The sequence below is a fragment of the Rattus rattus genome, chromosome 16, assembly GCF_011064425.1.
Source record: "Rattus rattus isolate New Zealand chromosome 16, Rrattus_CSIRO_v1, whole genome shotgun sequence".
Lineage (NCBI taxonomy): Eukaryota > Metazoa > Chordata > Mammalia > Rodentia > Muridae > Rattus > Rattus rattus.
The window spans coordinates 18,837,010-18,853,467 of NC_046169.1; the positions used below are offsets into that span (position 1 = coordinate 18,837,010).

At 49.6% G+C, this 16,458-nt stretch overlaps 1 protein-coding gene across 1 annotated transcript; it reads right to left on the reverse strand.

The window, feature by feature from the left end:
* Window positions 1-1,969: 1,969 nt before the first annotated feature.
* Window positions 1,970-16,196, reverse strand: Bcl7b (BAF chromatin remodeling complex subunit BCL7B). The gene is made up of 6 exons (XM_032886883.1): window positions 15,875-16,196; window positions 13,036-13,111; window positions 7,911-8,007; window positions 3,627-3,797; window positions 3,117-3,196; window positions 1,970-2,971 (listed from the first exon to the last, which is right to left on the reverse strand). The coding sequence occupies exons 1-6, from the start codon at window positions 15,964-15,966 to the stop codon at window positions 2,882-2,884; spliced, it is 606 nt and encodes a 201-aa protein (XP_032742774.1). The 5' UTR covers window positions 15,967-16,196; the 3' UTR covers window positions 1,970-2,881.
* Between the last annotated feature and the right edge of the window lie 262 nt (window positions 16,197-16,458).

Genomic DNA, 16,458 nt, shown 5'->3' on the forward strand with positions numbered 1-16,458 from the left:
GGCTTACAGGTGTGTGGTGCCCCATTTCTGCTGTCAGGGCCGCTGTCTGACTCAAGGCTTCTCGACTGCTAAGCAAGCTCCCTACCAGCTGAGCTACACCCCCCACCCCTTGTGCAAGACTGTTCTTTTCTTTTTTTTTTAAATCATAACTTTAGCACGATTACTCATTCCATGTAGGCTCTGTCCCACTTGAATAAACAAATTAATACTAAAGAACAAAGATTAAAGATGGCAGGCAGTTCTAGGCATCCTCTACAGACCTCCTCCTGTGTCAGCAGTAGCTGGCTTCCTGCCAGGAAAGCACCGTTTAGAGCTCCATAACCAAGCTGGAACTTTGGTTATTCCTTGATTTATTTTTGAGACAGGGTTCCATGATGCAGCTCTGGCTGTGCTGGAACTCACTGTGTAACTCCCCAGGCTGGCCTTGAACCCACAGAGATCCAGCTGCCTTTGCCTCTCTAGTGCTAGGATTAAAGGCGTGTGCCACTCTTCCCGGCTTTTACTATTTATGTGGGTGAGCGTTTGGTCTGTGTGTTTGGCTGTGCCCTATAGGTGTGCTGTGCCCTCAGAGGCCACAAACGGATGTCAGAGCTCCTGGGATTGAAGTTACCCTTCATTGTTAGCATCTATGTGGGGGCTGGGAATCAAACCTGAGTCCACTCTAAAAACTAGTGCCCTTTTTTATTTGTGAGACAGGACCCTGTGGAATCCAGGCTGGCCTAAAGGATGACCCTAAACTTTTTTTTTTTTTTTTTTTTTTTTGAGTCAGAGTACAGCTCTGGCTCTCCTGAAACTATGTAGACCAGCCCTGAATTCACAGAAATCCTCATGCCTCTACCTCCCAAGTGCTGAGATTAAAGGCATGTGCCACCATGCTAGGGCTGACCCTGGTCTTCCCGCCTATCCATCTCCACCTCATTTTAAGTGATGTGGAAGGTAGAACCTCTGGTCGTGAACTGTCCTGTGGGTGCTGGGAACTGAACTCTGGTCCTTTGCAAGAGCAGTACATGCTGCCCGTAACCACTAAACCACCTCTCCTGCCTAATAATGTATGTAACCCTAACTTATATACATATATTTGTGTTAGATCTTCATGTAGGATGGGGTGTTCACATGTCAGCAGAGTTCAGATGGAGGTCAGAAGGTCACCTCAAGTTTGGTCCTCACCTTCCACCTTGTATTTGGTTCACCCATGTAGTCCAGGCTGGCTGGCCCTTGAGCTCACAGGAAGTCTGTTTCTGCCTCCCATTTCACATAGGAACACAGGGATAATGGCCGACACTCCTCCATCTGGCCTTACATAGGTGGGGGTGGGGCTGGAACTTGGGTCCTCACTGTCTCCAGGTAAAACGCTTTACCCACTGTGCCATTTCTTTCTTTCTTTCTTTTTTTAAATCTTTATTAACTTGAGTATTTCTTATTTACATTTGATTGTTATTCCCTTTCCCAGTTTCGGGCCAACATCCCCTAACCCTCCCCTCCCCTTCATGTCAGGATTCCCTTCCCCATTACCACCCTCCCCCAACAATCCGTTCACTAGTTGTTCAGTCTTGGCAGGACCAAGGGCTTCCCCTTCCACTGGTGCTCTTACTAGGATATTCATTGCTACCTATGAGGTTGGAGCCCAGGGTCAGTCCATGTATAGTCTTTGGGTAGTGGCTTAGTCCCTGGAAACTCTCATTGTGCCATTTCTTCAAGCCTAGTGTCTTTGTCTGTTTTCCTGAGCAGGATCTTTCTGTGAAGGCTAGCCAGGCCTCGAACTCTAAGTCAGCCTCAAGATTCTCCTGCCGCAGGCTCCTGAGGGCTGGTATTCCAGGCTGTTAGTGCACTCGGCACTCACACTCATTCCAAGGGCATCCGGAAACCATTTCAATCTGCAGGGCTGGCATTTGCCAGCCGTGATGATGTCACAACCACTCACCCACCCAACTCTGCTCCCACAACCTTGTTGAAAGAAGCAATCGGGTACTAACAAGAAATATTTCAAATAGTTTAATTTTAAAAATACTCTATTCAGTGCTAAAATAGGTCTTCACTTGCTGTTACCCATTTCCATTTTCTTAAACTTTTCTTTTTTTCAGACAAAAAATAAAATCATAAAGTTTAATTAAACATGCAGATTTTAAAGAAAAGGGAACGTTCTAGAAAGTCTGAGCTGAAAGAGTACTGGGGGCAGGTACTGTGGTCAGAACCTCCAATCATGGCTGGGGTTTTCTGCAGCAGGAGGCAGGGATGCTGGAATGAAACAGGTGAAGACAGGAAGCTGCGCGTGTGCGTAGTGAGTGTGAGGAAGCGGAAGGTTCTGGCAGGCACAGGGCTGGGAGCGGCTGGGGCATCCAACAGAGGCCCGCCTGCCTCAGGGACAGGATGCGATCCCCCGTGGGTCTCCTGCCCACAGTGGAAGCCCCTCCCTCCTGGAAGAGCCTCTTCTCTCGTGTTCTCCGCTTCTCTACTGGTCAGTCCCTCTTCCAGCAGCAGCCTGCAGGGCCTGGCCCTGCGGCACAGTCCGTACTCTACAGACTCCATTCAGTTCGAGTAATCTAGGCACTCTCTCTAGGGTGCCCTCCACACCTTTCTCCTCGTGGCGGCGCCAGCAGCTCCGTGCAGTGGTTCGGAGGTGAGACATGAACCCTGTTGCTCCGGCCTACTTGGGGTGCAGAAAAGATGTGAGCGCTCCTCTGCCCAAGAGCAAGCAGACACAAGTGTCAGGGACAGGAAGATGGTGCGACGACCCCACGCCCTCCGTCAGCCTTCTAGCCCAGAGGGCTCCCACGCACAGGCTCTGGACCCTAGTGCTTGCCCGGACCCCAGCATCAGAGCTCGGCCAGACCAGAATGCAATAAATAGAGGCAGGGGCCAGGAGGCGAGGGGCCGGAAGGTGCTAGCTTTCTGACGTGGTCTGCGGCACTACAGGTTGGTCCACACAGAATCGCTTCAAGGGTGGGGCACCAGAGTCCTCTTCCTCAGTGGTCTGGAAGAAACAGGATGGCGTGGTGAGTCATTCCCAGCAGTCCTCGGATTTACCACACTGCCACCTGCAGCCTACGCTCTGCCTGCCCCGAGGTGAACAAACCCTGCCCCACTCTAGAACACAGGGCAGGCTAGCAACCTCTTACCTGGGTCTCTACTGGCACGGGTTCTTCCTTTGTGAGCGTGGGGGGTTCATCTGCAACCTCAGACGCAGGCAGCGAAGGCTCTGTAAGAGCAGCAGTGTCAGCCCAAGGTAAGTGGAGCCTCAGCCTGGGCCTGGGGCAGTTCCTGAGACTGACATCCAGAGGATGCAGGCTCAGCAACCACAGGTGCAGGGTCTAGCTAAGAAGCCCCTGTCTCTCGTGTAAGATGAAGGAAGTTGACCGGATCACAGAGGGCCACCATCCCAGCCTGAGTGAGTGGCAGACACTGGGAGCCAACGTTCACTTGCCATTCTGAACATCACCCTTCCTACCAAGCCTCCCTGGTCTGAGAGGGCTGCTGCATCAGATAAAACAACACATGGAAGGATCTAGAACAGCACATGGGCAACAGCAAGCACACCGTATCTACACCAAAACAACTTCCGCTGTGTGGCCAAACAACAGAAGCTAATGAAGGCCAAAGATGCGTCAGGGGGCATCTTCATGACTCACCCTCAAGGATCTCCTGGCCCAGGGTGGGGGGTTGGGAGTCATCCGTGCGGAAGTCTGAGGTGTGTGCTGGGCTCAGGGACTCGCTCTGCTGGGGGCTGGGGCTTGAGTTGGTGCTGCTGTCCACCTTGAGTTGATAGACATCTGACACAGAACTCTGGTTGCTGTTCTCATCTGGAAACCAAGCATAGTAAGGCGACAGCTGGCACCGCACAAGGAGTTCAGACAGAGTCGCTGGCACGGTTACCAAAAGGGGGGCCTGAGTGGGGTTCCCATGTCCTGGGGTGGGGGGACTCTGCAGAGTTTAAGCTAATTTGCTTTGAGACAAGTGTCACCATACAGACCAGGCTGGCCGCAAGCTTACATCCATCCTCCTGGCTCTGCTTCCCCGTCCTAATTACAGACGTGATTCACCACACCGGACAAGAACTCACCATGTAGCAGAACTCATTATGAACTCTGGAGCCTCCTGCCTTCTCCGCCTCTGGAGGACCCGGAGGCGTGCACCACCACACCTGCTTTTGTGTGGTGCTGAGGACGGGACCGGGGCTGCCTGCGTCCTGAGCGCGCACTCTACCACATTCCCACCCCAAGCGTTTTCTATTTGACAATATATAGAACACGTGGCCATAACTTAGCATTGCAACATTTCCAGCTCAGGACTGTGGAGCTCTGCTTATATAACCGTGTTTCTGTTGCCTACCAATTACAGCTCCAGCCCAGTAGGTAGCTCCTCGCTGCACCGTGGGAGGCAGGGGTGCCATCTGTGCCTTCCCATGGCACAGAGAATGGTAGCACCACGTGTCCTGACCTCAGGGTTCCTGAAGAAGGCTGTGGTGTCTGGAGGTGATCACCTCAGGCTCTCAGACACCTGACTGCCCCAAGGACGAGAGATTAGCACCCGGGGCTCTGTCTACAGGCTTAAGGTCACCAAGTAAGTTAAAAGCTGAGGCATGCACAGTCCCCTCCCCCATCGCCTCCAGCAGGCAGTCAGGTCACTTGCACTTGTTTCTTGCTCAGGGCATCAGCTCAGATCTCCTTGTCACTGGCCTAGCCTGTTGTGACAGCCTTGAATCTCGACCTTAACCACAGACAAAGCAAACGCTCCAACCCATGCCTGGCTCCTCCTTGGAGAGTGCTCGGTGCCCCTGCTCTTCCGTGGGCAGGCAGAGAGGTTTTTGCCCTCAGGCCTCACTGTCTGCCATTCTTTAACCTTTACCCTGGCTCCAGCAGCTAGAAGCTGACTAAGCACTGTTTCTCAGACCGTATCTCTCCCAACCTTCCTGCTGCTGGCTAGTGTGACTTCCCTTTCCAGGTTCCTTACAAAGTTCCTATGTTTATAAAACTCAGTGACAGCATCAGTTCCTCTGTGGAGCCCCAGTGTCTGATGCTTCTACTGGCCCCTGGCACACACTGGTCACCTTCTCTCACACTCTATAGGCAGTATCTGTCATTGCCTTGTCCCTGATGTCCCAGTGCCAGACACAGGAAGTACAAAAAAGGAGGAGTTGGGGACCAGACTGATGCCTCTCGTTTCCTGGAACCTTCTGATCACTGAATGCCATTCCCTGTGTTCTCGTTCCTGCATGACATCGACCTTGGTGTGGTGGAAGGGGGACAGCAAGGACAACTGCATGCTAGGTATCTCTACATATGGTTCCTGAGAGACAGTGGAAGGCCGCTGCGGGCTTCCCTCTTTCCGGGACTACTATCCTCCACACTAAAACCAAAGTGGCTTTCTGGTTTTTTGGGTGTGCGTGTGTGACAGAGAAAGCTAAAGTTCTGATTGAGGCCAGTGGCACAGACTTGTAACAGACCTCGTTGGGAGGCTGAGGCAGAAGGATGACAGTTTAAGGTCAGCCTATCTCAGAATTAAAGATAGCAGGGCTGCAGGCAAAGCTCAGAGGCAGAGACCTACCCTAGGAAGGCTGTAAATTTAATCCCAAGTACTGACAAAAGGGAAAAAAGAGCAGCCAAGTCTTGTCACCTGTGCACCCTGGAGTGTGCGATTCCTTAAGTGGGGCTGACGACAACTGCACGGCCTGTACCACACATAGCCTGACAGGATAAAAATGAGGATGGCACAGAACTGCTTCTGAGCACAGTGTGAATGGCGCTTCTCTTTTTCATTTCATTTTTTTTTTTAAAAAGATTTTATTTATTTGTTTATTATATCTAAGTACACTGTAGCTGTCTTTAGACACACCATAAGAGGGCATCAGATCCCATTACAGATGATTGTGAGCCACCATGTGGTTGCTGGGAATTGAACTCAGGACCTCTGGAAGAGCAGTCAGTGCCCTTAACCTCTGAGCCATCTCTCCAGCCCCATTTTATTTTATTTTATTTCATTTTTTTTTTTTTTGGTTCTTTTTTTTTGGAGCTGGGGACCGAACCCAGGGCCTTGCGTTTCCTAGGCAAGCGCTCTACCACTAAGCTAAATCCCCAACCCCTATTTTTTTTTTAAGATTTATTTATTTGTTATATATAAGTACACTGTAGCTGTCTTCAGACACACCAGAAGAGGGCATTGGATCCCATTACAGATGGTTGTGAGCCTCCATGTGGTTGCTGGGAATTGAACTCAGGACCTTGGGAAGAGCAGTCAGTGTTCTTAACCATTGAGCCACCTCTCCAGCCTGTGAGCTGCACTTTCTCAACATTAGGAATAATGCTAAGGCCCTTTAATACCCCAACGATAAAATTATTTTTGTTGCTACTTCATAACTGTAATTTTGCTACTGTTATGAATCATAGTTCAATACCTGTGTTTTATGATGGTCTAGGTGACCCTTGTGTAACAGCATTGGACCCTAAAAGGGTCGCAGCCCACAGGTTGAGAGCCACTGCACTAGAAAGTGGTAGGTACTATGGGTACAGGATTCTTTCAGGCTCTGTCAGGAGGCAGCAGCCTTGGCGAGGGCCGCCTACTGAAAAGCAGTGTGATAAGACAGACACCCTAAAAAAAGAAGCAGCGGGGTTGGGGTTTAGCTCAGTGGTGGCGCTTGCCTAGCAAGCACAGGCCCTAGGTTCAGTCCTCAGCTCGGAAAAAAAAAAAAAGCAGCAGCTTCCATCGGGGAGGGGTGGCATGAGGGTGCCTTTAACCCCAGCACTCCTGAGGCACAGGCAGGTGACCCTACAGAGCTCTACAGTGAGTTCCAGGATAGCCAGGACTACAGAGAGATGCTGTCTCAAAACAAACAAACAAACAAATACCACCGCTTCTGACAGGAAGGCCACGCTCTCACTAACTGCAGGTAGCTGGTACTCTCAGTGCCAAGCCTTGCCATTCAACACTGGGCAGTGAGAGCATTCTATCACAGGGCTGTCACCCACAGCCTGGGCACTGAGAGCAGAGCTGAAGCACGCACTTGAAGTCATTTCCAGAGAGAGGAGCCGCTGCTACCAGTCAGCCCCAGGACCTTGGCTTCTGGCTGAGCACGGCTGCTGAGGTACGGACTCCATCCAAGCCTGGTCCTTCCTTTCGTTCTTCTAACTTTCCTTTTTAAAATACATATTTTTTTTATTATGTGTATCTCTGTGTGTATGAGTGTGTGTGTGCGCGTGTACACATATGAGTGGTGAGTACGCGCGCCTGAGGAGACTAGAAAAGAGGTCAGCTCCCCTGACCCTGGAGTTACTGGGTGCTGTGAGGCACCTCATGTGGGTTCTAGGGACTGAACTCAGGTCTTCTTCAAGAACAGTTCCTACTCTTTTTTTTTTTTTTTTTTTTTCCGGAGCTGGGGACCGAACCCAGGGCCTTTTGCTTGCTAGGCAAGCGCTCTACCACTGAGCTAAATCCCCAACCCCTCCCAGTTCCTACTCTTAACCACTGAACCACTGAGCCACTGCCCCAGCCCAGTTATTTTGTTTTATTTGAGACAAGGGTTCTTTGTGCGGCCCTGGCTGGCCTCGAACTCAGAGATCCACCTGCCTCTGCCTCAGGTGAGTGCTGGGATTAAAGGCTGGTGCCGCCACACGTGGCTCCCAGGTGTGCTCTCATTCCCGTGATGTCCTTGGATTTTTCTGTTTTTAGATTTATCCTATGTGTGTGAGGTTTGGCCTGCGTCTTCATGTGTGCCCCACTTGTGTTCCTGGTGCCTCTGGAACTCAGAAGGCATCAGATGCCCTGCCTGGAACTGGAGTTATGGATGGCTGTGAGCAACCCCGTGGGCACTGAGAACCGAACCTGGGTCCTTGTGAGAGCAACAAGTGCTCTGAAGCACTGAGCTTGGGGGCCTCCAGCCCCTAGGCTTTCTATTTTCTGAAAGGAAGATGTCAACTCACCCTGGAATTCGAGGAGGAGGGAGGAATTGGCTGAGGCATCGGAGGGAAAACCATTAGGTTCTCGGGCTGCTGTATTATTAGATTTTGATTTTTCTTTCTATAAAAGAAAAAGAAATACGACACAGATAAGCAGGACTCACAAGGAGGACAAGGGGACCTGCTATTTGAGAGCCCTCAGAGGTCCGAACAGGGAACAAATGTGGGAACTAGGAAGCCAGGAGACAGAGAATGAGGAAGACGCAGGTGACTGCTTCCTCTCGACACAGCCTCTTTAGCTGTAGGGTGAACGCTGTATCGGAACAGCTGAGCAATGGGAGAGGCTCCTCTACAACAACATGGCTCTCCTTTTGCTCTAACCACAACAGTCAACACTCAACCAGCCCCGCCTATAAGCCAGGTTTAGAGTTGTGTGTGCGCATGCACACACACAGGCACACGCATGCGCACATGCGCTGGGATGTAGTTCAGTGACAGAGTGCTTGTGTAGCATTTCGTAGCATTCCTGATGCCCTGGGGTTGCATCCCCAACACTGAATGAAGTCAGGTGTAATGGTGCCTGACTGCAATCCCAGGACCCGGGAGGCAAGAAGTTTAAGGTCATCCTTGGATATGAAGGTATACATATATGTATTCGTGTATATATAGCAAGTTTGAGGCCAGCCTGGACTCCATGAGATTGTCCCAAACAAACCCTAAAAACAAAACCTCCCAAATAAAACAAAAAAACAAAACCCAACCAGGCTGGAGAGATAGATCGCAGGAAAGAACATTGGCTGCTCTTCCACAGGACCTGGGTTCTGCACCCACACAGCAGCTCGCGGCCATCTGTAACTCCATTTCCTGGGGATCTGATGCCTTTTTGAGCCTCGTGCAGGCACCAGGCATGCATGTGGTGCACAGGCACACCCTCAGTCAGAACACCCACACGCTCAAAATAAAAGAATTAAACAAATGAAAATGCCCACAAGAGTTAAACAATTCAATAAGCTAGGAGAGCAGGAGCAAACGAAGTAACCAGAGCAAAATCCCAGAGATTGAGAAACGGTACAATAACTCTTTATACAGGTTTCAGAGGCAACAAAACTGCCTATTGTGAAAAAGTCATAAATACATCAAAAATGAGTGAAAGGCATAGTAAGCAGATGCATGTTTTCGTTTGTTTGGTTGGTTGGTTTTTGAGACAGACTCCACTATGTAGTCTGGCTAGAACTCTTATGTGTGGTGATTTGAATGAGAATGGTCTCTACAGGTTTATATGTTTCAATACTTGGTCTCTGGTTGGTGGAAGCGAGGCCTTGTTGGAAGAGGTGCTGGCTTGTTTCTGGTCCTCCTGACACTAAGTCATTTGGGAAGAGGGAACTGCAATTGAGAAAACGTCCCCATCAGACTGGCAGGTGGGCAAGCCTGTAGTGCATGTTCTTGAAGGATGATGGGGCCACCCCTGAGCTGGTGGCCCTGAGTGTTATGAGAAAGCAGGCTGAGTGAGGCAGGAAGCAGCACTCCTTCCTGCCTCTGCTTTGGTTCCTGCCTCCAGGTTCCTGCCTTGAGTTCCTGCCAGGATTTGACTGCAACCAGAGAATGACTGGATGAAACCAGAGAACTGTAAACTAGAATAAACCCTTTCTTCCCCAAGCTGCTTAGGATCAAGGTCTTTAACGCATCAATGACAACTCAAAGACAAAGGAGGTGTGTGTGGGCTCTGAGTTTTCAAAAGACTCACACCCCGCCCAGTGTACTCTGCCTCCTGCAGTGCTAGCGCTCAGCTGTCCCAACCACCACACCTTAGCTTGGCCACCACGGTAGACTCTAAATAACCCTCTAGAACCAAAAGTCCAATTTATTTTTATCCATTGAACACTGTACCTGAGCACTGCAGCTCATACCTGTGATCCTAGCACTGGAGGCTAGAGAGGGTTGTACAAGTCTAGGGACAGCCTGAGCTACAAAGATTCTGTTGCAAAAATCTCCAAATGAATAAATAAAATGAAACACTCCTAAAAACAAGTTACGAATGGAAAGATGCGTGGACAGTAAGCAGAATTCTCACAACTCATAAGGAACAGGCTACGTAAGGAACCCGCTAAGCACGGTGATGCGATGCAAGCCTGGAAATTCACCACTTAGACTGCAAAGGGAGGGTGATCAGAAGTTCAAGTCTGTACAGTAGGCCTGAGCCGGCCTGGCTTACGTGAAACCCTACCGCAAAAAAGAAACAACTCTGGGACAAATCTCAATACGGGCATGCACATGCATTCGTGTTTCCTTTTCTGTGGTTGTTTTGTGTTTTGTTTTTTTGAGACACAGTTTCTCTGTATAGCCCTGGCTGTTCTGGACTTGTTTTGTAGACCAAGCTAGTCTTGAACTCACAGATATCCACCTGTCTCTGCTCAGATTGAAGGCGGCAGCCACCACGCCCTGAGGTGCACACCTTTAATCCCAGCACTGGGGAGATAGAGGTGGGAGGATCTGTATGAGTTCAGGGTCAGCTAGACCTACATAGCAAATTCCGGAATATTCAGGGCTAAGAAGAAAGACCTTGTCTCACCCTCCCCTACAAAGAAAAAATGTAAACAAAGAACAGACAGAAAAAAAGAAAGTAAATTCTATAGTAGAAGGGAAGGGAAAAACAGGACCAAAGACAACATGGATTGCTACCAAAAATACAGTGCGGAGCAAAACAAGAAACAAACCAAAATCACAACAAAGCAAAATCAAGACACAAAAATAGACACTTTATGGTTCATTTTTCAGTTTTCCAATTTTTATTTTATGTGGACGGGTGGACTGCCTGCATATACCATCTGCACCACACATCTACCTGGTGCCAGCAGAGGTCAGAACAGGTCACCCGATCTCCTGGAACTGGAGTTATAGATGGTTGTGAGCCACCACGTGGGGGCTGGGAACTGAACTCAGGTCCTCTGGAACAGCATCCACTGCTCAAAACTGCTGAGCCATCTCTCCAGCCCTATGATTCGTTTGTATAAAGTTCAAAATCCCTAAAAATGATCAGAGCAGTGGTAAGAAATACATGAGTGGCCACTCCTGGAGAGGAGGACAGACTGGCACGGGATCTTCAGAGTTGGTGATGCTCTCTTCCTGGACCCTAGTGTTTCCAACTTACTCACCCAAGACAGGGGATTCGCTGTGCAGCCCAGGCTTGCTTAGACTTCCCCGTCCCACTTCAGTCTCCTGAGTGCTAGGATTGGTTACATGTACGCATCACCCAGCTAGACCTAGGCGTATATGCCAAGGACACTGGTTTATACTTAACTAGACTAAGTTCTGTTTTGAATATGTTTCTCTACATATGCACACACACTTTTTTCTTTCAGTGCAAGAGAGTTAGAGCCTCAAGCATTAGGCCACACCCCCAGCACACAGAGCCACACCCCCAGCTTTCTTTTATATTTTTAAAAGGTTTGTTTACATGTATGAGTCCCTTGCCTGCATGGAGGTCTGTGCCTCACGAGCACGCCTGACATAAGATCCCTGGAACCGGAGTTACAGGCAGTTTGTGAGCCTCCATTTGGGTACTGGAAACTGAACCGAGGTGCTCTGAAAGAGCAGCAAGCACCCTTAACCACTGAGCCATCTCTTCAGCCCATTATATATTCTTAATAAACCAATTATTATGTGTGCACAATGGGGGGGCACACACCATGGCCCACAGGTGGAGATTTAAGGATAAAGCTCCCTCCCTCCACGCTCACATGGGTTCCAAGTATTGAAATAAGGTTGCTAGGCAAATGCAGCAACCACCAGCACCTTATCTATCTTTTCCTTTAGGGGACATCAAATCTCTTGGGGCTAGAGTTACAGACGGACAGAGGCAGAGAGGAGGGTGGTGACCAGGAAACTGGTGTAGACCTCATACCCTTCTGAGTCCATGCAGAGCTACCCAGACTGTAGTCTAAAGAGCAAGATGGGGCCTAGAGCCATGGCTCAGTGTAAGTGCATTTGCTGCTTTTCCAGAGGACTTAGTGGAATTCCAGCCCAGCACCCACACGGCAGCTCATATCTGTCTGTAACTTTAGTTTCACAGCACCTAATATGCATTTCTGGCCTCTGCAGGCAAAACACACATAAAATAAAAATAAATAATATTATTTTTAAAAGGCTCTCTTTTTTTAAGATTTATTTATTTATTACATATGAGTACACTGTAGCTGTTTTCAGACACACCAGAAGAAGGTGTCCAATCTCATTACAGATGGTTGTGAGGCAACATGTGGTTGCTGGGATTTGAACTCAGGACCTCTAGAAGAGCAGTCAGTACTCTTAACCACTGAGCTAATAAGTAATATTTTTAAACTGTGGAGGAGCTGGAGAGATGGTCCAGCAGTTAAAGAATGTTGTTTACTGCTCTTTCAGAGGATCTGGGTTTGAGTTTTACCATCTAGGATGGTGACTCAGTCATCTATGACTCCAGTTCCGAGGGATCTGAAGCCCTCTTCTGACCTTCCTGGGCATCAGACGTGAATATAGTACACTTGTATACATGCAGGCAGCACAGCCATAATGAAAAGAAAAACCCTTTGCAGGAAAAATACAGGTGTTTGCTTTCTGACACCCAGACAGGGGACCGAGGTCCATATTTTACATCTGGCTCTCCCAGGATTCCTTAGTCCCTACTTGGCATACCCTGCCCTCAACCCTAAACTTTCCAGCCCAGTGGCTGGGCTGCCCTTCCCCAAGAGGCAGATTTTCTATATAATCCAGACTTTGGCTCTGTCTGTCTGTCTGTCTGTCTGTGTGTCTGTGTGTGTGTGTGTCTCTCTCTCCACCCTTTTCTCTCCCCATTGTGACTTCTCTGGCCTCTGTCCTTGGGGTCAACGAACTCCCTGGAGGGCAACTTCCCAATAAACCTGCCTATATATAATCTAATCTGGCTTGCATCGGCTCACTTCACCATCAGAGAAATAACCCATCAACAGGAACAGGGCTGAAGCTACTGTCTAAGTAAAGAGAGGATACAGGAGCAAACGACAAAGGAGGACTTTGCACAGACCGGGCCGAGGGAGCCTGAGGTCTTTTCAGAAAAGAACTTCCTTTATAACTGAAAGAGGCGAGAAATGGAAACTAAGACAGTGGTTTCTTTAACTGTTGCCCACCCCCTACTTACCTCCTTGCTATCTGTCACAGGCACCCATTTGAATATCCTCAGGGACGTGTCACCCACAGTCACCCATTTCTTCTCCCTAGAAGATGAGCATTAATTAGGATTAATAAATCACATTTCTTGTTTGTTTATTAACTATGCTTTTGTGTCTCAACAGATTGTTCCTTTGATCTGGAATGCCTTCTAGACTTCTCCATCAAATTACACCTGAACGTGGGTTTGTACAAGAGGATGTAACCAGAGTAGGGATGAAAGCCAGGTGTTGGGGAGTGGGGAGGCTTTCACTTTTATTCTTGTAATTTTAGCACTTGGAGGCTGAGGCAGGAGGACTGCCACAAATTGGGGTTGGAGGAAGACACGAAAGACACTGATTGTGGCTCAGTCTTTTTTTTTTTTCCTTTTTTTTGGGGGGGGGGGGGGCTGGGAACCGAACCCAGGGCCTTGAGCACTCTACCGCTGAGCTAAATCCCCAACCCCTGTGGCTCAGTCTCAACAGGCTTATTAGCATGCACTGGTCCTGACTTTGATCCCCCGCAGATAGAAGTCAGGGAGGAAGGTGGAGATAATTTCCAAGTCTCTCTAAGCTAGTTTTGTTCATCTTCCATTTAAGGTTCCTCCAAAGGAAGAACAAGCACCAGAAAGGAACAGGCAGCAATTGCATGCTGGGTCACTGAGATTACTCACAGAGAAACACTACAGCTTTGTAGCTAGCTGCCTTTTTTCTCTGGCCAGGAACAACACTGGGAGGCACTAGTCTAGCCTGCCCAAGGCTATGGGCTCCATCCCCAGCATACAAACAAACTGACCCCTCCCTCAACGTTCTTCCTTGTTCCTCCTGAGGTAGAAATGTCAGATTTACCAAGGTACTAGCAAAGTAAGAAAACATTGAGTGGGATTGAGGATTTGGCTCAGGGGTAGAGGGCTTGCCTTGCAAGCGCAAGGCCCTGGGTTCGGTCCCCAGCTACAAAAAGAAAAAAAAAAAAAAAAGAAAGAAAGAAAACAAAACATTGCGTGGCTTTTACTGAAGATCACCCTAAGGCAAACTATGAAGGCCTCCCAGGTCTCTAAACCCAACTGAACCAAGTGTACCCTCAACTCATTCAGCATTTCTCCTGTGTGTATTGGGGGGGTGGGGGGGGACAGTAGAGGGTGAGGGTGGATGGGAGAACTAGGGATGGAATCCAGGGCCTTGGCCATGCTAAGCAAGTGCTTTACCACCAAGCAACATCCCTGCTTGCTCAAAATGCTTGTTTTGCCTTTTTTTGTTTTAAATCACTTAGACTGGCTTTAAACTTGAGCTCCTCCTGCCTCAGCCTCCTGAGTTCCTGAGCTCACAGGCCCAAGGCATTTGGCCCATTTCACTGTTTGCTTAGGCCTGAAGCCCCGAGATTTCTGTTATCTTCCTTGAGTAGCTAGGGGACTCCAGGCCTGTTTTGCTGCAGTGTCAATATGGCTGGGGATATATAGTTCAGTGCTAGAGAAATCTCCTAGTGTGAACAAGGCTGTGGGCTCTACTCTCAGAATTAGGGAATGGGTGTTGGTTCAAATATGTGGAACGTCTCGAAGTTCAACCTAACGTAATTGAAGAAAATTCTATCAAGGGGATCTTTTCTAGAATTTCAAAATGTGTCTCTGAGGAACCAACCTTTAAATTTCTTTTGGGCCTTTTATAATTTTTATGTGTGGGGGTGCTTTACATGCATATGTCTGTGCACCACACACATGCTGTGCCCACGGATACCAGAGGACATGGGATCCCATAGGACTGAAGTACAGGTGTTTGTTAGCTGCCATGTGGTGGCAGGAACTGAATGCAGGTCCTCTGCAAGAACAGCCCGGGGCTTTTAACCACTGAACCATTTTCCAGCCTCCGAACTTTTCCTTATCAGTAAAAAATAAAAGGGGATGGAGACACTTGAGAATTACATAGGAAGCAGAGGCATGCCATAACCCAGCACCTGGGAAGCAGAGAAAGGCGGATCTTTAGGAGTTCAAGGCCAGCCTAGTCTACAAAGTGAGTTCCAAAACAGCCAAAGGTTTTTAGACACTGATTCAAAACAAACAAACAAAACAAACAAAAAAAAAATCACTCTAGCGGCCTCTTAGCCACTGGGGAAACTGAGGCAGAAGGATCACTGCAAGTGTAAAGCCAGACTGTAGTACTCGGGGAGATCCGGTTAAAATAAACGAAACAGTAACGAAATTACTAGTCATTAAGTGAGGGGGAATGGCTCAAAGACTTGGTTCAGAACAGTTTAATGCAATGAAATCCTGACCATTTGTCCGTTAAATCCGGGTTTGCAGTAAGTATTTGCACAGACGGAGTCCCCTGGGCGCCTAGAGCAAACGAGTGCGCTGGCTAAGGGCCCCAGATCTACAGATATAAGGGATTTGTGTTCCAAAAGTGCCGCGTTTGTAAACTTCCGCTTAATTTCGACCACTTATAGCGCTTAAGACTTGGCAACAACGGACATCACCGGACAGTTGCGATGCGCAGGAGCGGAAACCCAGCCGGGAGCCGCCAAGCATTTCCGCGAGGTCCCCGGCGGAAGTGCAACACTGCAGCGCCAGGTTCCGCCCCAGACAGAGCGGGCCGGAAGCGACTAATGACAGCTAGTGGGAGGGGCTAAGAGCCGACTGTCCTTCTGATTGGCTACTGTGAACGCGGACTCTGACTTCACGCCGACGCCGGCGCGCCCTCCTTTCGCTTTTTTCCTCCGGCCCCCTCCCCCCAAAGGCCGGCCTCTTGGTTCCCACCCTGTCTGTACGTGTCTGGCGATTCTCCGCGCCGGGTTTCCCGCAAACCCACGTCAGCAACCCCCCCCCCACTCCCGCCCCTCACCATTTCCGCACTTTCTCGATGGCCGCCATCACCTTCTTGATGTCATCTTTGGCCCGGCTACGGGTCTCGGCCCGGACCGAACGGCCGGACATGGCGGCGGCGGGGAGTGGCTGGGGGCCGGGACACTGCTCCCAAGACGCGGGATATCACGCGCCTCACGCGTCGTCGTCCACCCGCTGCCACCGCAGCACGTCACCGCGGCCGTCGCTCGCACCCCCCCCCCGTGCGCGCGTGCGCGGGGGAGCGCGCGCACCCTCCCGCCCCTTGGGCCCTTGAGGCCTCAGCGCGCTTGCGCACCCGCCCGGGGGCGTCCCTACTGTGCACCTCCAGAGACCCTTAGACACCTCACTGGCAGGCCAAACCTAGTGTCGCCCGCACGTGGTGTGTGCCAGGCGAGGCCGCAATGATGTTGGTGGGATGAGATTTCGAAGTCACCACTTTCCCAATCTACTGCTTCAACGAACTTAATTATTTTTTGGAAACAAGGTCTCACTGTGCATGTCCTGGAATTTGCTGTACTATAGACCAGACCAACCTCGAACTTCAGAGCCACCTGATTCTGCTTCTCAGGTGTTGGGTGCCAC

Excerpts from the sequence above, each read along its gene's own strand:
- Bcl7b (XM_032886883.1), bottom strand. The coding sequence starts at position 15,966 with ATGTCCGGCCGTTCGGTCCGGGCCGAGACCCGTAGCCGGGCCAAAGAT. Across the intron at positions 8,008-13,035 it reads CTGTGACAGATAGCAAGGAG|AAAGAAAAATCAAAATCTAA; the intron begins GTAAGTAGGGGG and ends TTTCTTTTATAG. Across the intron at positions 2,972-3,116 it reads CCGTGCCAGTAGAGACCCAG|ACCACTGAGGAAGAGGACTC; the intron begins GTAAGAGGTTGC and ends TGTTTCTTCCAG.